We start from the raw sequence: 24,007 nt of genomic DNA, 5'->3' as shown, positions 1-24,007 counted from the left end.
AAATTTTAAATGAACCCTTTATATGAACATAGTACACTACAACCGTTGATAATCGAAACATTTAAATCAATGTCAAACTCTACTGAGTTTGACTGAGTTTACTCAATCTCGTAAAAAAGCATAAACTAGTGTGTAAAAGTCCCTTGTTATAGACTCGAGCATATCACCCCCCGATTGTGGGACTAATTTGAAGCAGGCCAGAAAAACTCAGTTCAATTTCTGGATGCTGTTGGTTATCTCTACGCAACTGACCATTAACTGAATTCAAGTTATTGACTGTGTACTGTGTTCATGATCAGATTATGCATGTATACCATGCTTGTCATACTGTGCTCAAGATCAGATTATGCATGTATACACTGCCGAAGACAGATTATTAAAGTTTACTGATGTGAAGCTGTATTTTTGTTTCTTGGACCATTCAGCTTTATGTTTACAAAGATATTACAAAGGTAGTTGTTGGTGCAGTCAACCATACCATATGTTGTTTTAACCCGTATGACTAGTGGGACGTATGACTAATGGGAGGACACCACTTCTCCAAATCTACTGAGCTTATAGTTCACTTTCACATCACGTCCTACATGTCCCCAGCTACAACTCCCTCTAATCGTATCTCCATAGGAGTAGTGGGACGTATGACTAATGGGAGGACACCACATCTCCAAATCTACTGAGCTTATAGTTCACTTTCACATCACGTCCTACATGTCCCCAGCTACAACTCCCTCTAATCGTATCTCCATAGGAGTAGTGGGACGTATGACTAATGGGAGGACACCACTTCTCCAAATCTACTGAGCTTATAGTTCACTTTCACATCACGTCCTACATGTCCCCAGCTACAACTCCCTCTAATCGTATCTCCATAGGAGTAGTGGGACGTATGACTAATGGGAGGACACCACATCTCCAAATCTACTGAGCTTATAGTTCACTTTCACATCACGTCCTACATGTCCCCAGCTACAACTCCCTCTAATCGTATCTCCATAGGAGTAGTGGGACGTATGACTAATGGGAGGACACCACTTCTCCAAATTTACTGAGCTTATAGTTCCCTTTCACATCACGCCCTACCTGTCCCCAGCTACAACTCCCTCTAATCGTATCTCAATAGGAGTAGTGCTTCAAAAGTTTTGGAATGTGTCAAAAAATAATTCATAGTTATATATTTAAAAAAAAAGAAATGTGCTTTTTAGAAAAGATTTTAAATAAGAATCGAATTGGTTCATCTGTCCTACAACTCTGCACTGTAATTGTGAGCAATGTTATTCAGTTTGTGATCTGTTGACTTTAAAATTGGTTTGAATTAGTTTTGAAATAGGTATCAAAACTGAATAGTTCCACAATAGACTGATTAATAATACATGTATAAGGTTACCATTGTGGAAAGGGCGATGATGATGCAATTGAACAGGTGCGTGTATTACGAATGAATACAAAAGGACCAAAGACACCCTAGATGTAACCCTTTTTGAAAACAATATGGCAAGAAATTTTCAAACTTTGATAAGGATCTCTTTGTTACGACTGCAAAGTTGCATTCATGCACAATATCATCTCTGGAACCTTAATAGTTTTGGAGAAAATTTGACCTCATTAACAATCTGAGGAACAGACAGACAAATGAACTGTTTCTACATCCAGCTCCCCACTTCAGGGTGGGGAATGATACCGTCCAGGTAATCTGTAAAGGATGGGAATAATGTTAACAGGCTTGTTTCACAACAATATGTGTCATTTGGAAAACTAGGTCATTAATGTAGAACAAAACAATGTACACCAACATTCAGACAGACAGTTTTTTTAGTAAATGACGGGAGGCCCATTATAAACACTTGATACAATCATTACGCATCAAGTAATTTCTGAAGGTAGTATACAAACGTATTGTTCAGTAGGTGGAGGTTGTGAAAATCTACACCAGTAAGTCTGGTGATGTAAACAATCTGTAGGACATACCATCCACCTTCTGGCGTAAAACCCTCTCCACTTATTATCAAACATGAAATGACCCAAAATCTACACCAGTAAGTCTGGTGATGTAAACAATCTGTAGGACATACCATCCACCTTCTCGCGTAAAACCCTCTCCACTTATTATCAAACATGAAATGACCCAAAATCTACACCAGTGAGTCTGGTGATGTAAACAATCTGTAGGACATACCATCCACCTTCTCGCGTAAAACCCTCTCCACTTATTATCAAACATGATATGACCCAAAATCTACACCAGTAAGTCTGGTGATGTAAACAATCTGTAGGACACACCATCCACCTTCTGGCGTAAAACCCTCTCCACTTATTATCAAACATGAAATGACCCAAAATCTACACCAGTAAGTCTGGTGATGTAAACAATCTGTAGGACACACCATCCACCTTCTCGCGTAAAACTCTCTCCACTTATTATCAAACATGAAATGACCCAAAATCTACATCAGTAAGTCTGGTGATGTAAACAATCTGTAGGACACACCATCCACCTTCTCGCGTAAAACCCTCTCCACTTATTATCAAACATGAAATGACCCAAAATCTACACCAGTAAGTCTGGTGATGTAAACAATCTGTAGGACACACCATCCACCTTCTCGCGTAAAACCCTCTCCACTTATTATCAAACATGAAATGACCCAAAATCTACACCAGTAAGTCTGGTGATGTAAACAATCTGTAGGACACACCATCCACCTTCTCGCGTAAAACCCTCTCCACTTATTATCAAACATGAAATGACCCAAAATCTACACCAGTAAGTCTGGTGATGTAAACAATCTGTAGGACACACCATCCACCTTCTCGCGTAAAACCCTCTCCACTTATTATCAAACATGAAATGACCCAAAATCTACACCAGTAAGTCTGGTGATGTAAACAATCTGTAGGACACACCATCCACCTTCTCGCGTAAAACCCTCTCCACTTATTATCAAACATGAAATGACCCAAAATCTACACCAGTAAGTCTGGTGATGTAAACAATCTGTGGGACACACCATCCACCTTCTCGCGTAAAACCCTCTCCACTTATTATCAAACATGAAATGACCCAAAATCTACACCAGTAAGTCTGGTGATGTAAACAATCTGTAGGACACACCATCCACCTTCTCGCGTAAAACCCTCTCCACTTATTATCAAACATGAAATGACCCAAAATCTACACCAGTAAGTCTGGTGATGTAAACAATCTGTAGGACACACCATCCACCTTCTGGCGTAAAACCCTCTCCACTTATTATCAAACATGAAATGACCCAAAATCTACATCAGTAAGTCTGGTGATGTAAACAATCTGTAGGACATACCATCCACCTTCTGGCGTAAAACCCTCTCCACTTATTATCGAACATGAAATGACCCAAAATCTACACCAGTAAGTCTGGTGATGTAAACAATCTGTAGGACATACCATCCACCTTCTCACGTAAAACCCTCTCCACTTATTATCAAACATGAAATGACCCAAAATCTACACCAGTAAGTCTGGTGATGTAAACAATCTGTAGGACACACCATCCACCTTCTGGCGTAAAACCCTCTCCACTTATTATCAAACATGAAATGACCCAAAATCTACACCAGTAAGTCTGGTGATGTAAACAATGTGTAGGACATACCATCCACCTTCTGGCGTAAAACCCTCTCCACTTATTATCAAACATGAAATGACCCAAAATCTACACCAGTAAGTCTGGTGATGTAAACAATCTGTAGGACATACCATCCACCTTCTGGCGTAAAACCCTCTCCACTTATTATCAAACATGAAATGACCCAAAATCTACACCAGTAAGTCTGGTGATGTAAACAATCTGTAGGACATACCATCCACCTTCTCGCGTAAAACTCTCCACTTATTATCAAACATGAAATGACCCAAAATCTACACCAGTAAGTCTGGTGATGTAAACAATCTGTAGGACATACCATCCACCTTCTGGCGTAAAACCCTCTCCACTTATTATCAAACATGAAATGACCCAAAATCTACACCAGTAAGTCTGGTGATGTAAACAATCTGTAGGACATACCATCCACCTTCTCACGTAAAACCCTCTCCACTTATTATCAAACATGAAATGACCCAAAATCTACACCAGTAAGTCTGGTGATGTAAACAATCTGTAGGACACACCATCCACCTTCTGGCGTAAAACCCTCTCCACTTATTATCAAACATGAAATGACCCAAAATCTACACCAGTAAGTCTGGTGATGTAAACAATCTGTAGGACATACCATCCACCTTCTGGCGTAAACCCTCTCCACTTATTATCAAACATGAAATGACCCAAAATCTACACCAGTAAGTCTGGTGATGTAAACAATCTGTAGGACATACCATCCACCTTCTGGCGTAAAACCCTCTCCACTTATTATCAAACATGAAATGACCCAAAATCTACACCAGTAAGTCTGGTGATGTAAACAATCTGTAGGACAGACCATCCACCTTCTCACGTAAAACCCTCTCCACTTATTATCAAACATGAAATGACCCAAAATCTACACCAGTAAGTCTGGTGATGTAAACAATCTGTAGGACACACCATCCACCTTCTCACGTAAAACCCTCTCCACTTATTATCAAACATGAAATGACCCAAAATCTACACCAGTAAGTCTGGTGATGTAAACAATCTGTAGGACACACCATCCACCTTCTCGCGTAAAACCCTCTCCACTTATTATCAAGCATGAAATGACCCAAAATCTACACCAGTAAGTCTGGTGATGTAAACAATCTGTAGGACACACCATCCACCTTCTCGCGTAGAACCCTCTCCACTTATTATCAAACATGAAATGACCCAAACTTCTGGCCCACAGCACAAAATGAGAGGAACCATGGAATAGTTGTTTGATATCCTATGTACAACCAATATTTACATTTCATTGAAAAATGTTAATGGCTAAATTGCTTTATTGGCGTGATGCTCAAACAGCCTTGACTCTAAACAACCTTGGACATAATGATGGGAGAAGCCTGAGGCAAATCTAGACTTGCTTCAATAAGAACTTCTGCATTGCAACAAAGACTGGGTGGAAGGGGGATTTAATACTGTGGGACAGACTAACATGTGCTAGTACAGAAATCTCCAATTTTCCCTGCCAGCTGAAAAAAATATGATTAAATCTAGACATCATCAAACATAAGTAGACACAAATTAATTAAATCAGGTGAAATAGAATCACCTGTGGTACCAATACCTTCCTAAAAGGTTATTAATGACAGCAAAGAACATTAGGACCTTGATACAGCCTTGACTGGTGGCACCCTTTGAAGGAAATACTTCTGCAGTTCATAGTGCCTGATTTATCCACTGACGTATGTAGAGGACCAGCTTTACTGTTACCCCATGAAAGTGGCCAAATACTAGTAGTGAAACGCTAGAAGATTTAGTAAGTCCATTCGAAATACAATCTTCTGAAGATTTGATGTTTTAACTTTGCTGCCAACAACAAAGATACATAGATGAAGAGGCAAACCCATAATCAACCATCTATATCATTGTGAGTAATACAAATGAATTCGCCCCTAAAGTTATCAAAGATACTGCCATTAAATACATGTACATTTCGGCTAGCTTGACTCAAAAGTTATTGATGGTGTCAGGTTACCAGATGTGTAATAAGAATAATGGGAGTAATCATGCAGACAATGTATGTTATCTTCCTGTGCCAAATCACCAAAAACCTCAGAAAATAGCTATGGAAGAATTTTTTAATTTTTTTATTATAGGATATTTATATAGCGCACATATGCATGCAACCATTGCTTGCTCAAGGCGCTGGTATTTTTTCCCCTCGATCATTGGATGTCAATCTCAACGTCACATCGTATTATCAATCTCAACTCCCTGGGGAGTATACAACTCTTGCAGCCACTAGGCGCACCAAGTTATTATGGCTTTCTCATCCTAACGAGGTACCCATTCACAGCTGAGTGGACTGGGACACATAGTCAGAGTACTTTGTCCAAGTTCACTGCACGTTGCTGTACCCACAACTAGGAGTTTACACGTATTCATGTGGCCACCATCTGGTCAAATACCAACGGATTCGTGGGTTCTTTTAAGTGCACAGGGTTGTGTACTGTACACTGGGGGTTGTGACAACACTGAAAGAGTCTGCACACAAAGTTGACTCCAAGGTTTTTTACACCCGGTCACAGGTAGGCTCGATCCCGACACCTTCAACCTCGCTGGATCACTAGCCTGGCACTTTAGCCAGCTCGCCCACCGCGCCCCCTAAGAATCAATGAGGTGTCCGACCAGAGCTTTCATATTCTTTCATTAACATGCTACTCAACTAATTGTTACTTACCAGTAATTTTAAAGTATTATTATTGTATGTCTCTTTTGATAATTAGATATACAACTTTACAACTTTATTATGCTGTTGATACAGTTGTGATTGCCATGCCAAATGTCTCCGATGACACATTACATAATTCCATCACCTACTGATATTCAATACTTGAAGTTATTAGCTTGGTTACATTCACTGTATCAGTTTCACTACAGTGAAACCCCATTACAGCTTAACAAATGCAACATGGCCTAAACATGCACAAACAGTGATATAGGTCTTTCAAGTCAGGAAGGCCTCATTATGTTAATGGATGGTACATTTGTAAAGGCTTTGTGTGGTTATCCCACGGTATCAAAATGAGCATTTCATGTACAGTGGGCAAGCCATGCAACAATTTCTGTAGTGCATGTTGGAACCATTATTTTTAAATTGTCAACAGTTTTCGTGGAAAGCTTTTCATCTATATTTAATTTTGAGATGGTAAAAGTACATTCAGCAAGGTGATTTCTGCGAACAATTGTTATAGTTTTACCATGATTCGATAACAGGAAATATCACCAAATCTGTTTTACAATTAAACTTAGATAATTATTATCATAATGGAATATATGATATCATATTTGTCTGTGTTACTTGATGATTTATACCACAATCTGACAACTATATCTTAAAAGCTGATGAGTCAGTTCCTGTACAAAACACTGCCCATTTTTCTGTTGGTATCTATCTCCTATTAATAACATATCAACAGGAAATGAACGAAATAGTCCTTGTTACCTGCATATGAATGGGAATAGAAATTAACAGCAAAATGTGACAGTGGAACATGGTTTGTGATCATTATTCTTTTGAAGGATATAAGAAATATACTATAATAGTTATTACTGATTACTGCTAGTATTCCAATCACAACCACAAATGTGGTATTCTTGTAATAATACTGCTTGTACTTTTGTGTTCAAGGTGAGGAGGTCGTGGAGTATCCATGTCTGTGCTTGGCGGCACCAGTGAGGAACGTTACAATGTCCAGGACATAGGTGGTCATTGAGCAGACCCATGGTTTACTGAAACAGGTCGTGGAGTATCCATGTCTGTGCTTGGCGGCACCAATGAGGAACGTTACAATGTCCAGGACATAGGTGGTCATTGAGCAGACCCATGGTTTACTGAAACAGGTCGTGGAGTATCCAAGTCTGTGCTTGGCGGTACCAATGAGGAACGTTACAATGTCCAGGACATAGGTGGTCATTGAGCAGACCCATGGTTTACTGAAACAGGTCGTGGAGTATCCATGACTGTGCTTGGCGGCACCAGTGAGGAACGTTACAATGTCCAGGACATAGGTGGTCATTGAGCAGACCCATGGTTTACTGAAACAGGTCGTGGAGTATCCATGACTGTGCTTGGCGGCACCAGTGAGGAACGTTACAATGTCCAGGACATAGGTGGTCATTGAGCAGACCCATGGTTTACTGAAACAGGTCGTTGAGTATCCATAACTGTGCTTGGCGGCACCAGTGAGGAACGTTACAATGTCCAGGACATAGGTGGTCATTGAGCAGACCCATGGTTTACTGAAACAGGTCGTTGAGTATCCATAACTGTGCTTGGCGGCACCAGTGAGGAACGTTACAATGTCCAGGACATAGGTGGTCATTGAGCAGACCCATGGTTTACTGAAACAGGTCGTGGAATATCCATGTCTGTGCTTGGCGGCACCAATGAGGAACGTTACAATGTCCAGGACATAGGTGGTCATTGAGCAGACCCATGGTTTACTGAAACAGGTCGTGGAGTATCCATGTCTGTGCTTGGCGGCACCAATGAGGAACGTTACAATGTCCAGGACATAGGTGGTCATTGAGCAGACCCATGGTTTACTGAAACAGGTCGTGGAGTATCCAAGTCTGTGCTTGGCGGTACCAATGAGGAACGTTACAATGTCCAGGACATAGGTGGTCATTGAGCAGACCCATGGTTTACTGAAACAGGTCGTGGAATATCCATGTCTGTGCTTGGCGGCACCAGTGAGGAACGTTACAATGTCCAGGACATAGGTGGTCATTGAGCAGACCCATGGTTTACTGAAACAGGTCGTGGAGTATCCATGTCTGTGCTTGGCGGCACCAGTGAGGAACGTTACAATGTCCAGGACATAGGTGGTCATTGAGCAGACCCATGGTTTACCGAAACAGGTCGTGGAGTATCGATGACTGTGCTTGGAGGCACCAGTGAGGAACGTTACAATGTCCAGGACATAGGTGGTCATTGAGCAGACCCATGGTTTACTGAAACAGGTCGTGGAGTATCCATGTCTGTGCTTGGCGGCACAAATGAGGAACGTTACAATGTCCAGGACATAGGTGGTCATTGAGCAGACCCATGGTTTACTGAAACAGGTCGTGGAATATCCATGTCTGTGCTTGGCGGCACCAGTGAGGAACGTTACAATGTCCAGGACATAGGTGGTCATTGAGCAGACCCATGGTTTACTGAAACAGGTCGTGGAGTATCCATGTCTGTGCTTGGCGGCACAAATGAGGAACGTTACAATGTCCAGGACATAGGTTGTCATTGAGCAGACCCATGGTTTACTGAAACAGGTCGTGGAATATCCATGTCTGTGCTTGGCGGCACCAGTGAGGAACGTTACAATGTCCAGGACATAGGTGGTCATTGAGCAGACCCATGGTTTACTGAAACAGGTCGTGGAGTATCCATGTCTGTGCTTGGCGGCACCAGTGAGGAACGTTACAATGTCCAGGACATAGGCGGTCATTGAGCAGACCCATGGTTTACTGAAACAGCAGGTGCTTCTTGTATCCCTTATGTTGATGTGTACATTATTGAGTGAGTGAGTGAGTGAGTTGAGTTTTACGCCGCACTCAGCTGAAGACCTATTCTACCCCGGATCTTCACGGGTCACATTATTGAGAGTTCCTTTCCTTATTGTTAAAATTCATAAACATATGACTATTTCATGCTACCCACCTTATTTTGGATGTCATAATGGTGTGTTTCTTGGAAACATTAAGTTGTTATTTTTTTAAAAATGCTAATCTCTGGTAATGTATACAGGAATGTTGATGAAAAAAGGAAGAAATCATGTACCCTGTGAAATGTTTAACAATAGATTGAGGAATCCTACTATTTTATTAACACAAATATTAAACACTGTCTGAAATAGTTGTGTTGTGTTTGTATGTTGTTGTTTTGTCCATAAAAGTGATGAACTTTTTTCGTCACATTTACAAACATGATTGGTCTTAATATTTCGACTTTATTACTGGACAGAATGGCGTTATGACAGTGTAGGGCATCAGAATATACTGGTCTTCTGATGGGATGGAGTTTGCTGGAGGATCATGGGGGGGACATGTTGGGATGCGGTTTGCTGGAGAATCATGGGGGGGGGGACATGACGGGATGGGCTTTTTCTGGAGAATGATGGGGAGGACATGTTGGGATGGGATTTGCTGGAGATTCATGGGGAGGACATGTTGGGATGGGGTTTGATGGATAATCATGGGGGGACATGATGAGATGGGCTTTTTCTGGAGAATGATGAGGAGGACATGTTGGGATGGGGTTTGCTGGAGAATCATGGGGAGGACATGATGCGATGGTTTTTTTCTGGAGAATGATGGGGAGGACATGTTGGGATGGGGTTTGCTGGAGACTAATGGGGAGGACATGATGGGATGTTTTTTTGTATGGAGAATCATGGGGAGGACATGTTGGGATGGGGTTTGCTGGAGAATCATGGGGAGGACATGATGCGATGTTTTTTTTCTGGAGAATCATGGGGAGAACATGTTGGGATGGGGTTTGCTGGAGAATCATGGGGAGGTCATAATGGGATGGTGTTGGCTGGAGAATCATGGGGGAGGGGGCGTCGAATGGGCTTTTTCTGGAGAATGATGCGGAGGACATGTTGGGATGGTTTTTTTATGGAAAATAATGGGGTGAAGATATTGGGATGCGGTTTGCAGCATAATCATGGGAAGAACATGTTGGGATGGGGTTCGCTGGAGAATAATGGGGAGGACATGATGGGATGGGTTTTTTATGGAGAATCTTGGGGAGGACATGGTAGGATGGGGTTTGCTGGAGAATAATGGGGAGGACATGATGGGATGGTGTTGGCTGGAGAATCATGGGGAGGACATGTTGGGATGGGTTTTTTATGGAAAATCATGGGGAGAAGATGTTTGGATGCGGTTCGCAGCATAATCATGGTGGGACATGATGGGATGGGCTTTTTCTGGAGAATGATGGGGGAGGACATGTGTGGATGGGGTTTGCTGGAAAATCATGGGGATAATTTGATGGGAGGGGGTTTACTGGAGAATCATTGGGAGTACATGATGGGATGGGGTTTGCTGGAAAATCATTGGGAGAACATAATGGGATTGGGTTTGCTGGAGAATAATGGGGATAATTTGATGGGATGGGGTTTGCTGGAGAATCATTGAGAGTACATGATGGGATGAGGTTTGCTGGAAAATCATGGGGAAAACATGATTGGATGGGGTTTGCTGGAGAATCATGGGGAGTACATGATGTGATGTTTTTTATGTAGAATGGTGGGGAGAATATGATGGGAGGGGGTTTGCTTGAGAATGATGGGGAGAAGATTTTTGGATGGGATTTGCTGGAGAATGATGGGATGGGGTTTGCTGGAGAATCATTGGGAGTAAATGATGGGACGGGGTTAATTTGATGGGAGGGGGTTTGCTTAGAGAATCATGGGGAGAACATGATGGGATCGGGTTTGCTGGAAAATCATGGGGAGAACATGATGGGATGGGGGTTTGTTGGAGAATCATTGGGAGTACATGATGTGATGGGGTTCTTATGCAGAATCATGGGGAGAACATGATGGGAGGGGGTTTGCTTGCAAATCGTGGGGAGAAGATTTTTGGATGGGATTTGCTGGAGAATCATTGGGAGTACATGATGGGAAGGGGTTTGCTAGAAAATCATGGGGAGAACATGATGGGATAGGGTTTGCTTGAGAAGCATGGGGAGAAGATTTTTGGATGGGATTTGCTGGAGAATGATGGGACGGGGTTTGCTGGAGAATAATTGGGATACCACGATGGGAGCTGGAGAATTGGGGGATAGAAGTATTAAAGCATGGGTTTTGATGAAGAATGATGGAATCGGTTTTGATGAGGAATGATAGGATAATGTTTGAATGGGATATAAAGAACCCATCTTCATGGAGTATGGTCATACAATATCTGGTGAAGGGAATGATGGGATGTGGTTCAATGGAGTATAATTAATTTTTTATTGTGTTCATTAAAATTCTGGAAATCTGATTGGTTAACTGGGAACATTTCTTTTGATTTCATTTCCCAATGAATCTAAAAAAATAAGCCACGCCCACCGAACCGGACTACTTTCGGACCTGAGGAATGTCGGGGAATACCTTTACACAGCGAGGGAATTCCCTTGCACTCGGGTACCTTAATGAACTTTTTGATAAACATTGAAGTGATACATTGTGGTTAACATAAACAAACAACTCAAAATTATCCGTGAACGTTAATAAAGTGTTTATTTAATAAAAAAGTGTTTGTCATTATACATTATTTGACTGGTTACGGTGGTTACCACGTGCAGTCAGCGAACAGTCGTCTGCAACTTGTCTTGTTTACATTCCAACAAGATGGCCGATTCCAAGTACGGAAGTTTTGATCTGGGGAATTTTGAGTCGATTTTCGAAGATCAATCTACCGGAAACGTTGCAACTCTTAGCACGGATAACATTGATTTTCCGGATGATTTAGACCTGGAAGAAATTGAAACTTTGTTAGAGACAACAGCATCAACCAGATCTACAAAAACATCGGCAAATCACGAGATGACGTGTGCAATGCAAGTCGATGATAAGCCATCCCAAACACATCGTTTCAAACGTTTATCAAGTAATGATTTACTTCGAATGGACGACTACAGACAATGAACATCCACAAAAAGAAACACAAAATGGGGTGTTAAACTATTCCAAGGTAGATATACACAATTCATATAAATATTATTTTCAAATTCCATCTTACGTATATTTTCTCAAAACGAAACACAGTTCATCAGCACAAAGTTGTATTTTTAAAAATGGAACAATTATCAGAATGAGATTAAATTTTGTAGATCTAACCGAGAAAAATGATTTGCTATAAAGTTACCTAGTTCAAAGTTTGCACAGTTGGGTCTGTCATAGTCAGGTTTCTAGATATTGTTTTCGTTCTGTTTATTTAGATTGGTCGTTCGAGAGCGAGGGGAGGACTGTGGATTTTTCAACAATTACACCAGGAGAACTTAACACAAAGTTGAGATTTTTCTACACTGAGGCACAGCCTTAAAACAAGGAAACAAGATGTGAAAATATGCCGGCTGCACATGTTGCCGAGTATCACAAGAACACTTTAAAAAATGTTCGTTCTGCCCTGAAAAGACACTTAAATGATATCGGGAGAGATATTGACATTATAAGAGACAAGCAGTTTAAGTCTGCAAATGATATGCTTGATGCTAAATTAAAGTACAATGTACAACATGGCTTGTCACGTCCCACACAACATAAATCAATCATTGAAACAAGTGATCTGATGAAAATTAGCACTTATCTGCATTCGGCATCCAATCCTGTTATCCTCAGGTACAAAGTATGGTACGACTTGGCCATCCATTTTGTAAGTCGTGGTCTTGAATTTCACCAGCAGCTTACGCCCACATCCTTTGAATTTGCGGTAGATGATAGCAATGTTGAATATGTCCCACTGTCCCACGAAACGAAACAAAAAAACATCCAGGGTGGTCTCAGCAGCGATGAAGCGCAAAGCGACAAACGAATGTACGCGACGAATGATATAGATTTCTAAACCAGTGTCCCGTCAATGCACTTCGCCAGCTCCTTGACGAAAGTGACCCAAATGCCGGATCACTTTTTTCGCACTGTATTAAAGATGTTCTTAGTTCTCCAGACGCACACAACATTTGGTATACAGCAACCCCAGTCAAAAAATACCAGTTCACTCGTTTCATGTCTGACATATGTCGCAATGCCCAATGTAGTCAGTCATACACTGCTCATTGTCTTCGTGCCACAGCAATCCAAACCATGAGTGACGCTGGCTTTGAACTTCGTCACATAATGTTTATGAACGGCCATAGGAATGAAAGTTCCGTGCGTAGTTATAGTCGCCACGCAACGACTACTCAAAAACTAAGAATTAGCGAGACGCTTTCCGCCATTGTAACGCCTCGACAAGAGTATGCGCACGTTGGAACATCAGTTCATGGCATCGCAATCCCAGTCACATCACAGCCCCTTTCCACTTGCGCAAATACTGCTGCCACTAACAATCTCAGTTCCGCTAACTTCATGTCATCGGGCTTCATTTCCAATTCTCACTTTTCAAACTATGTCTTTCAGTTCGCTGGTAATGATTCAAAATGTTTGAACTTGAAACTTTGCCGTTAACGGAACGCGTCACGTTGTGTTGTTCCGCTCTGATTCGCAACCCCGATGTTAGCTTGGTTGATTGACAGCTGTTGGGGGTGCTCTATCCTGATTGGCTAATGGTTTGGTAGGCGTGTCATTTTATGTAAATGAGTCACCTGAGTCATGTCACGCCATTACCGAATTCTTACACCGAAAATGTTAATCGGTGGTAACAAAGATATCTGTTTCGATGAATTTGATTGTGTTTAAATAAAATATTGTTGAAAGCCTGTAGTACTTGTTGTTGAATTTAATTATAAGGATTGACTGTGTATTTCTTTCGTTGCATTGAGGTATGAAACTAAAAACCAATGAGCAAACTTTTGTAAGAATCCGCTACGCGGATTCATACAGTTTGCACATTGGTTTTTAGTTTCATACCTCAATGCAACGAAAGAAATACACAGTCGATCCTTAAGACCCTTGAATATATCAACACCCCGCAAACTAAGATCCTGAGAGTCCCAATCTTCTGACAATCTTCCCCCGCCGTGATATTGCTAGAATAGTGCTAAAAGCGGCGTAAAGCTAAACTCACCCACTCACATTTCAGTCACTGGTTCTTGGAGGTTTTGGATTTTGAAGTCTTTGAGGTTGATTTTAATGGCTTTCCAAATTGCATATGCGTTTTATGGAAGTAATGATAAAAAAACTTTCAGATAATAACCACTTTAATACAATGTTAACATCTACTAAAATATACCCGATGTATAGTTTGTCAAAATACATTAATGACATTGATCCCTTTTCTGGAGTAGAAAGAAGAAGAGTTGACCCAGATGCTGGAGTCGGTGTCGTTGACGGACGAACCCCAGGATAACAGCAGCAGCTTCGGCTACAACATGAGGAGGAGTTGGAGGTCCCTGTCCAGCAGGGTTGGCCTAAACAAGCTGGGGAGGTCCGAGAAGGGCAGACAGATCTCCAACGTACTCAACAACATCAAGAAGAAGATGAAAGCGCCGTTAAGGCGAAGTAGAACCAAAGGTGACTGAAGCGAAACCATACTTGTCCAGGGCCTACGTGCACGAAGTAGGAGTAGTAGAACATTTGCGCTAAGATCGCTTTGGGAAGCGGGACCCTTGGACCTGCTTGCACAAAGCGATCTTAGTTCAACGGCCTTCGTTAGTCTAAGTTTAAGTATGAAAGTTTCGGTCTTGTCTTAGCGCTAAGATCGCTTTGTTGAACAGAGCACAGGAACCGTCTGCATTAAACGATTTTAGCCCTAAGGATGCGTTAGTGTATGTTAAAACAAGAGGGGTACGATCGTCTCTGAACTAAAATTTAGAATTGGATTTGATTGAAAATAAACTATCGAATTTTTCTTTGTATGATTAGTAGCCACGATAAAAACGAGTGGCTTCCTGATTTAGCGGCTTCATTTTGTGTTATATGTTGTAGTGGAAGACACGCTGTCCAATTCAGTCATATAATACTGAATACCTATAGCATTATCATACAATTAAATCTTCCTGTACCGCTTAATAGTGCCTGATTTGGTAGTATGACGGAACTAACATAGGTTGACCCGTGTTTCCTTGCCTTGCGCATGTATTTAGCGGTGTCTTAAAGGATGCGCTCATAAAATCTCATAATATTCAGTCATCCTGAGAAACAGAAAGCATTTCTCACAATACAACATGGGACTTTTATGACGGTGTTTGTGAGTCTGTGTTTGTGAAGCGTGAGAGCATTTTGAACTTGAGGTCCTCCTAGAGCTGCATATTAGTTGCCGTCATAAGTCACGTGAGCGTTATGTGTGAGGAAAGGTACAAGCGACGCCAGATGTAGTAGTTTGTCACTTTCGGAGTTCGTGGATGGCCCAGTAGGGGAAGGTTGGCTCTTCTAGCCTATTGTCCGGGTTCGATTTGGAATATGAGTACAATGTACGCCCTTACTTTCTGGCATGATTCTGCCACAATTTACTAACGGGCACGGTGCTGCCTAAACAGCAAAGGTGAAATATCAGTCTATTTCGGTCTATTTCGATCTAAATCGGTCCAGAGGTTGTTGTATAAGTGAATATATTCTCTGTAATGACAACGTTGGTTTCAGATGGTGTGGTGAAGACGGATGTAGACACACAGACACCAGATGCAGGTACATCTAATACATCTAATACAATATTTTTGTCATCGGATGAATGTTAAATTTATTACGACCATATTTGAGGCTTAAAATGTTAAATTTAGCGCGATAAGAAATCTACTGATAACTTAGCTCGACACTGAAAATATAGTTTTGTATATTTCCTTTGTATTTGTATGAATGCAAACTGTTTGTGGAGTGAAGTTTAGGCAGTATTCCAGCAATAATCCAAAAGTGAAATGGCTCATTGTGATTCAAAACGTGATTGTCTAACATAGAAAAGCGCCCATTTTCAAGCTTCCCCTAAATTTTCAAATCCACCTCTTTTCAGATATTCTGCTCTTGTTTTTGACCCAAAATGTATTCCCTCATTTTGGATATTGCAATAACCACAAATCTGTTTTGTTACCCACTGTTGTAAACATTACTGCAAATATAACGACAATGGCGTACAAAGGAGCATCTTTCTACAACTATTAGATTCTGGACAAGGTGTTTCAACAATCAAATCAGCTGTTTCCGGTTGTTATATTGTGATTTGAAACCTGGGACCAATCACAATGACATAATTTCTAAATTATTCCACGAATTGTGATAAATACTCGAGTTTTACTTGTTGTATTAACGTATAGAAGCGTCCCCAGCATTACTCGGAAAGCTGGGGTTACCGGATTACTAGGGTCCAAAGTAACGAGAGTTAGCAGTATTGCTGGTACATGTAGTACACGACTTCTAGTTGTAGATGTGTCGGTGCTGAAGTATTACTGGTACATGTAGTACACGACTTCTAGTTGTAGATGTGTCGGTGCTGAAGTATTGCTGGTACATGTAGTACACGACTTCTAGTTGTAGATGTGGCGGTGCTGAAGGATGAAGAATCCCAGACTCCAGGTGAGGGTATGCTATAGTGTTGGGAATTTATAAAAAATCTAATGATTGGTGATTGGTCCATTACAACCGATCAATCATCGAAAATAATTGGTAAGCGTCATTTATCAAATATTCCTGTTATCTTTGTTAATGCACACAATTTTTTTTAGAAAAAACATGTAGTAATTTGGCTTTATTGCAAATTGCACAAAATTCATTTGCAAATTTCGCATATTTAAAGGATGATTAGTATGTTAGGAACACAGATTTCCTGGATTCTTTAAGATAAATTCAATCATGACTTGGAACGAGCTTGTAGTGCTTATGAAATGTAATTTAATGACACAGACAAAACCAACCTTGTGAAAAATGTTGTAAATGCAAACAAGTGTTCCAAGATTGGTTGCGTTCGATTATGAGAAAACATGTTCGATTGCTTGGTTGTTTAGCCACTGCGACCAATCTTCGATTATTTCAATTAATCGGACCACCACTATGCTACATCTACACCCGTGTTACAACAGCTCTCAGCGTATTAACGAATGAAATAACAAAATGTTTCTGAGAAAGGTTCCACTCGGATGTCAATACTGTTGTGACAACACTGTTAGATATTTATCACTGTATACATTCCTTGTGGCGAGTTTTAGAAATGTTTTACATTAGCAACAGGCTCCAGATCGTGTTCTATGGGCCTATGGTCTTATCTGTGTTATGAATACAGCATGATACAGCCAAGGTGCAGATACAGTGGATGGTTTGTGAAGTTCTGTTCTGATGTTGCAGGTGTGTATCCGGATGGGGAGACAGAGGAGGGACTGGTGTACATTCTGACCGACGTCCAGGGGATGTCCAGCATCTCTATCACATGTGAGTGTACTGCTGGGGTGGGGAAAATAGGGGCGGTGGGGTAGTCTAGTGGTTAAAGCGTTCACTCGTCACGCCGAATACCCGGGTTCGATTCCCCACATGGGTACAATGTGTAAAGCCCATTTCTGGTGTTCCCCGACGCGATATTGCCGGAATATTGCTAAAAGCGGCGTAAAACTAAAACTCACTCACTGGGATATTAGGGGTGGGCTGGAGAATGGGGGTAGTAACGGGGACCCTCGTGACCTTATGAATGAAGGCATTGAAGCAGGCTGTGTAGAGTTTCCTCCCATTGTCCCTGGTAAAGTATGTGAGATACAAGGTCCACAAGACTATGATAGTGCTAAGGGAGGACTGAATGGGGTTTGAACTTCTGTTCAAGATTATTGCGCACGTGTCGTGACGTAATGCACGTGTGTGTGGCTACTTGTTACCTACCCCTTTAGCAACAATCCCATGCATTTGACATATAACAACTATAAATGAAAAGATAGAGCGATGCTTATTATGTTGATCACTGAATTGTCTTGTCCAGACTTGATTATTTACCGTCCGCCGCCACAGCGCGTTAAAAAACAAACAAACAAAACGATTCAAAAAAAGAAAACTCGTTCCTGGCATGTTACTGGCATGTTGCTGGGTGCGGTGTTAAACAAAATCAGTTTAACAGAGCTGAACAAACACATCCTCTGTATATCCACTGCTCACATTTCGGTAAACCTACACTAACCCCTGGTTCTTAAATTACCTGAGATATAGAGGGTGGAACTAACGGGCTTTCACTTTGTCTCGGGTAGCCTAGTGGTAAAAGCGTTCGCTCGTCACGCCGAAGACCCGGGTTCGATTCCCCACATGGGTGCAATGTGTGAAGCCCATTTCTGGTGTCCCCCGCCGTGATATTGCTAGAATATTGCTAAAAGCGGCGTAAAACCATACTCACTCACTCACTCATGGTCTGTATTCAGGTCCTCACCAATCGCTGGACACGAGCAGGGTCAACACCGAATGTTGCCACATCACACAAGACGGTCAACTGATGAACTGTTCGCCCACGGACCCCGGTCAGGGACAAAAGAAATATCAGAAATGTTTTGGGACATGTGCATCACCTTTCATCACCCTTGCCAGGAATACCGCCACGCCCCCCTCCCCACCCCAGTACTGGGAGGTGGAAGCCCAGGTAGACATCATGGACCTTGATAAGTTGTGGAAATGGAAGACGTGCCTGGAGATTGGCGTAGCGGAAGAAGATTCGACGGACAATATGTCGCTTTACCGCCAGACGGGTGTGTGGTGTATACGGGTGGCAGACTGTAAACGGGTGATTTCGTCTCAGATATGGATCAGAGGGAACCTTGTGACCTTCAAGGACATTATGTCTCGATCTCCAGGAACAAGTGCCACCCTTAGCTTTGGCATTGTGCTGGATGTTCAAAGAGGCAGGATAGCCTTTGTGGACGTGGGCAGAAACGTTCTTCTGTACAAAACTGATGCTGTGTTCAAACAGACGCTTCATCGGATGTTTAGTGTTCATCCCTTCTCAGATGAACTGTCGGTGAAGGTGAAGCTGGTCAGCGGAAAGGACATCGTGATGACCACACAGAAACAGAAACTGATTAGTAGTGCACTGGCACCGTCCCTTGTTGACGAGTCCGAGTGCTGACTTGTAGGCCTGGTAATCTTCACTTTCCCGAGACAGATACTTATCTGGATAATAAGCTCTGGATACACGATGATACATATGATACAATAACTCGAAACGGATACATATCATGCCTTAACACGCCGTTATCAAAGGTCATCGTATCCCAGTTGCGTAAATCGAGGCTCATGCTCAGTAACCGCTTAAGAGGCGACTAACGGGACTTGGTTGACACATGTCATCGTATCCCAATTACGTAGATTGATGCTCATAACTGGATTGTCTGGTCCAGTATCGATTATATAGAGACCGCCGCTTTACAGCTGTAATATCAAAGAAGAGAATATGTGGTCAACAGAAGCATGCTTGGTAGATAAAATTAATTCCATGAAAAAGTAGCTTGAGTCACTAGTACACAGAAATCTAGAGTTAACTTTTAAAAAGTTTTTGTTTTACCAGGTAAGAGGAAGTATACACTTGAAGACCAAAATAATACAAACTTAACCAAAACGTCACTTTGCCGAAAACAGACACCGAAACACTGCAAAGTTAAGGTTCCGGGCAGCGATCCACATGGTGTTCGTAACCTTACGACCTGTCGTAAAATTCTACAGTTTATCATAGGCGTATCGCTACGAACGCTTTGTGGATAGAGACCCAGATCAGAACCACGATTCTCGTTTCAAATTCACCGCACTCGAATTACCATGTCTGTTTTGCTCCATATAAAACCACCATCAAATAGCGGTGTATACTTTCTTTTGATCGTCAGTGTATGTTTCCATCTGAAAAAATTGCGGTGGGGAAGCCTTAAAGCGTCCGCTCGTCACGCTGAAGGCCCGGGTTCGATTCACACATGGGTACAATCTGTGAAGCCCATTTCTGGTGTACCCGCCGTGGTATTGCTGGAATATTGCTATAAGCGGCTGAAAACCACACTCACTCACTCCATCTGAAGAACGTTTGCACGGTTCCTTCTTTATTTATATACATCCCGAACTTCCGTCCATGTACGTATGACATTGAGTGAGTGAGTGAGTTAATATTTAACGTCACATCGGCAATATTTCAGCCATATCGTCGTATGATATTGATCTCATTGTGAAATGTGTAAGATACCAGCGATGCTGGATAGTTGGTCACAGACACTAATGGACACGGTCGCAAGTAGTGGGCCAGCAAGCAAAGGAAACAGCTGAAACCGATTATACAGAACTGTCATCTATTACAGTGTGGTTCAGTTATATGTCGTGAAATCAATAAGAACAAATAAGATAACTGATTTTCAGTGATCGATGCATATATGTCACCGCCATTTTGTCTTCCATCTGATTCGGTGGTTAATCGAGACTAGCGATTGCCTGGTATTGAAGTTCCTAAATACCATTTGCTAGTTACATCCATCTATAAAAGGACGAGCGGTGGGGTAGCGAAGTGGTTAACGCCTTCGTTTGCCATACCGAACATCCGGGTTCGATTCCCACATGGGTACAATTTGTAAAAGCGGCGTAAAACTAAACTCACTCACTGACTTTAAAAGGTAGTGGTCATAGCGTTCACGTGTCAGGTCCGAGTTCGATTCTACATATGTCTACACGCGTGAAGTCCATTCTTGGTGTCCACCACTGCCATTATACTTGAGAATCGCAAAAACAGACTCACAGAAAGGGAAACTGGGGTTTCTATTTGAATTAAACTGCAAATACTAATATTTTGCTTATACATTCAGATTAACAGAATCCATTTCGGTCCTTGCTAGATAATGACCCTCTGATATGCTTTGTGTTTGTTAAATATTATGGTTAAATTATTGTCTGTGTTCGTGATATTAATGTCTATTGATGTTGTTACATTGTTACAACCAAATGTTATTGATTATATCTCGACCACAACGACGGATATTTTGAAGTAAAAATGTTCTAAGAAGCGCCAGTGGTGTTGTTTTAACTCTTTGCCGGACAATGTTTTAACATTCGTATCTGACAACGGGGTCATCAGGCTAAAAAACCACACAACCCTGTATGTGTTGATATACATCTCTTGTTCAGTGGTACCAACCACAATGTTTGTAGCAAGATATGACACGATTTTGGAAACAAACCGAGATCAAAGAGGTACAGGTTCTACAGAACGAAGTCAGTGTCAGCTGTATTGTCAGCGGGGCGGTGGGGTAGTCTAGTGGTAAATGCGTTCGCTCGTCACGCCGAAGACCCGGGTTCGATTCCCCACATGGGTACAATGTGTGAAGCCTATTTCCGGTGTCCCGTGACACTCACACACGTATTGACAGCGGTCGTTTAACCACCACGGTGCAGAGTTAGACATCCAGCAGCTGTGAGCAGAGGATTTTTATTTTTAACATGTGACTTATGTGATCGCATTGTGATCGAATATATACTCTTCAAAAAAAAACAAAAACAAAAAACAAAACAAAAAACAACAACAAACAAACCGTATCAGCCATTTTTAGAAGAATTTCATGCATTAGGTAAAAGGCAGTTTGCGTAATGCAATGCGTCAGTTGAATCCCCACATGGGTGCAATGTGTGAAGCCCATTTCTGGTGTCCCCCGCCGTGATGTTGCTGGAATATTGCTAAAAGTGGCATAAAACTAAACTCAATCAGTCAGTCAGTCCTGGTGGTAACTCTTGGTACATGTGTGGCGACTATTAGTTCCGTCCTGGCAGCACCATTGGTACACGTGTGGCGACTATTAGTTCCGATCTGGTGGTAACTCTTGGTACATGTGTGACGACTATTAGTTCCGTCCTGGCAGCACCATTGTTACACGTGTGGCGACTATTAGTTCCTATCTGGTGGCACATTTCTGTCTAAGTACAAAGTATTTTGCGTTAGGCTCCCGCTGGATGGTTGAAAATGTTTCCCTCCTAGATCTATTTGCTTATTGGTCTTGGGTCAATACCATTGTTATGGAGCTCACCTTAAGTTACCAGTGAAATACTGATATGTTTTGTAAATGTAATAACACATGATATTTCATTAGAGTGAACATAAGGTTCTTCTACACCGAATCAGAATCATTAGTTTAACAAGCAGTTTTCACAGGGAGACTTCCGTGCAGATTGAATCAGCTGTGACTGGTCCATTTTGTGTAAGATTGTTACATGTACATCCATCCAGTGATTAAAACTGACAATATGTTTCAATATTGTGTGCTGTCGTTTTGAACATAATGACTGTTACTGAATGCCACCAAAGACATTTTCAAGTGGTTGACTTTTTGTTTTGAACTGTGGTTGGTCTGTTTAGTTTCCTGTACTGGGATAAGGAGCTGGTTGATCATGTCATTAATTGTTGTTTCTATAGCTGCAGTAAGGTCAGACCACGCTCACTTGTACGTGTAGGAGCTGCTGAGGGCTGAGTTATCTAGGATGTAAAGATCGACGTAGTTTTAGTGTTGAATAACACTGACAGGACGATTTATTTCCAGTAGTTACAACCCTATACGTTATTTCACTTTAATCGTACGTGTCTTGTACTGGAAACAGCTATAGTCGACTTTCTGCAATATATTAGTATCGCTCTAAAATATTAATATATGCATACAGAAATTACCACTGATCGGCACGTTTTGACAAACAAAATCATAATTTTTGTTTGTGTTGGTCTGGTTGTCTGGTTAGGTTATCAATACCACATTTGTCCCTCAAATGTCAGCACAGATATTTTAGCACAGATGTACTCCAGCCATTATAGAAATCGTACGCCCTCCTCAAAAACTGTATCCGCTGTTGGTTAATATTTTATTAAACTCGTCAATAGAGACTGTTATTTTCATAGTTTGTTATTTGATCATGATGAGGTGGAAAGCATTCAAGAATATTTTTCAAATTAGGACAAACTTTATGGATGAACAACGTCCGTATTCAGATGATGCGACGTAGTGATAGAGACTCTTATATCGCTGCAGCAGGTATGTAAATATTTTTCAAGTTGATTGTGTATATAATTATAATCACGTTTGATAAAGACGTAATTGTTCTCAAATAATGGACAAATATTATATTCTTTTTCATACAAGTTCATAAAAGGTAAATATATTAAATAGGACATTCCATGTGTTGCTTGAAATCGCATAAGTGAGAAGGAAAATCAGAAATACCATTTCCACTTCCTATCTTCGTAGACTCCATCTCTGTCCCTTGACCCGTGTAGGTCCAGGTTAGAATGTACTTTCAGTAACCCATGCTTGTCGTGAGAAGCGACTAACGGGATCGGGTGGTCAGGCTCTCTGGCTTGGTTGACACATGTCATCGGTTCCCAGTTGCGCAGATCGATTCTCATGCTGTTGATCACTGGATTGTGTGGTCCAGGCTCGATTAATTACAGACCACCGCCATATACCGGGAATATTGCTGAGCGCGGCGTAAAACTAAATTCATTCTCTCACTCACTCTGTCCCTTGTTTCATGGGGCTCTGATCTCATTCTGACACGTGTCCTCTGAAGTATCAGCACCTCTTGGACGGACTCATCAATAATGCAGGAATCGAGATTTGTTGCACATACCAGACCAACTGTCTCTCCATGGTTGCTGGTTATGTAGGTTTCTAGACATTTGATAAAGAGGCACAATAAACAGATCCAGATCAGCATTCTAACAGAAGAAGCGTACAACATTGTCAGTGAAGATAAGAGAGTAAGCATGGTTTTGTTCTGCTTTTCGTAATTTTCCAGGAA

The 24,007-nt window shown here is 41.5% G+C and overlaps 1 protein-coding gene across 1 annotated transcript; it reads left to right on the top strand.

The window, feature by feature from the left end:
• Positions 1-14,595: 14,595 nt before the first annotated feature.
• On the top strand, positions 14,596-20,959 carry LOC124274271. The gene is made up of 5 exons (XM_046709609.1): positions 14,596-14,824; positions 15,893-15,937; positions 16,772-16,816; positions 17,582-17,665; positions 18,631-20,959. Exons 1-5 carry the CDS (start codon positions 14,620-14,622, stop codon positions 19,326-19,328), a joined length of 1,077 nt encoding a protein of 358 aa, XP_046565565.1. The 5' UTR covers positions 14,596-14,619; the 3' UTR covers positions 19,329-20,959.
• The last annotated feature ends 3,048 nt before the right edge of the window (positions 20,960-24,007 follow it).

The sequence above is a fragment of the Haliotis rubra genome, unplaced genomic scaffold (assembly GCF_003918875.1).
Source record: "Haliotis rubra isolate DU_JTF1 unplaced genomic scaffold, ASM391887v1 Scf1898, whole genome shotgun sequence".
NCBI lineage: Eukaryota > Metazoa > Mollusca > Gastropoda > Lepetellida > Haliotidae > Haliotis > Haliotis rubra.
Note: the sequence above shows the minus strand (reverse complement) of the source record. Positions and strands in the feature narration are given on the sequence as shown.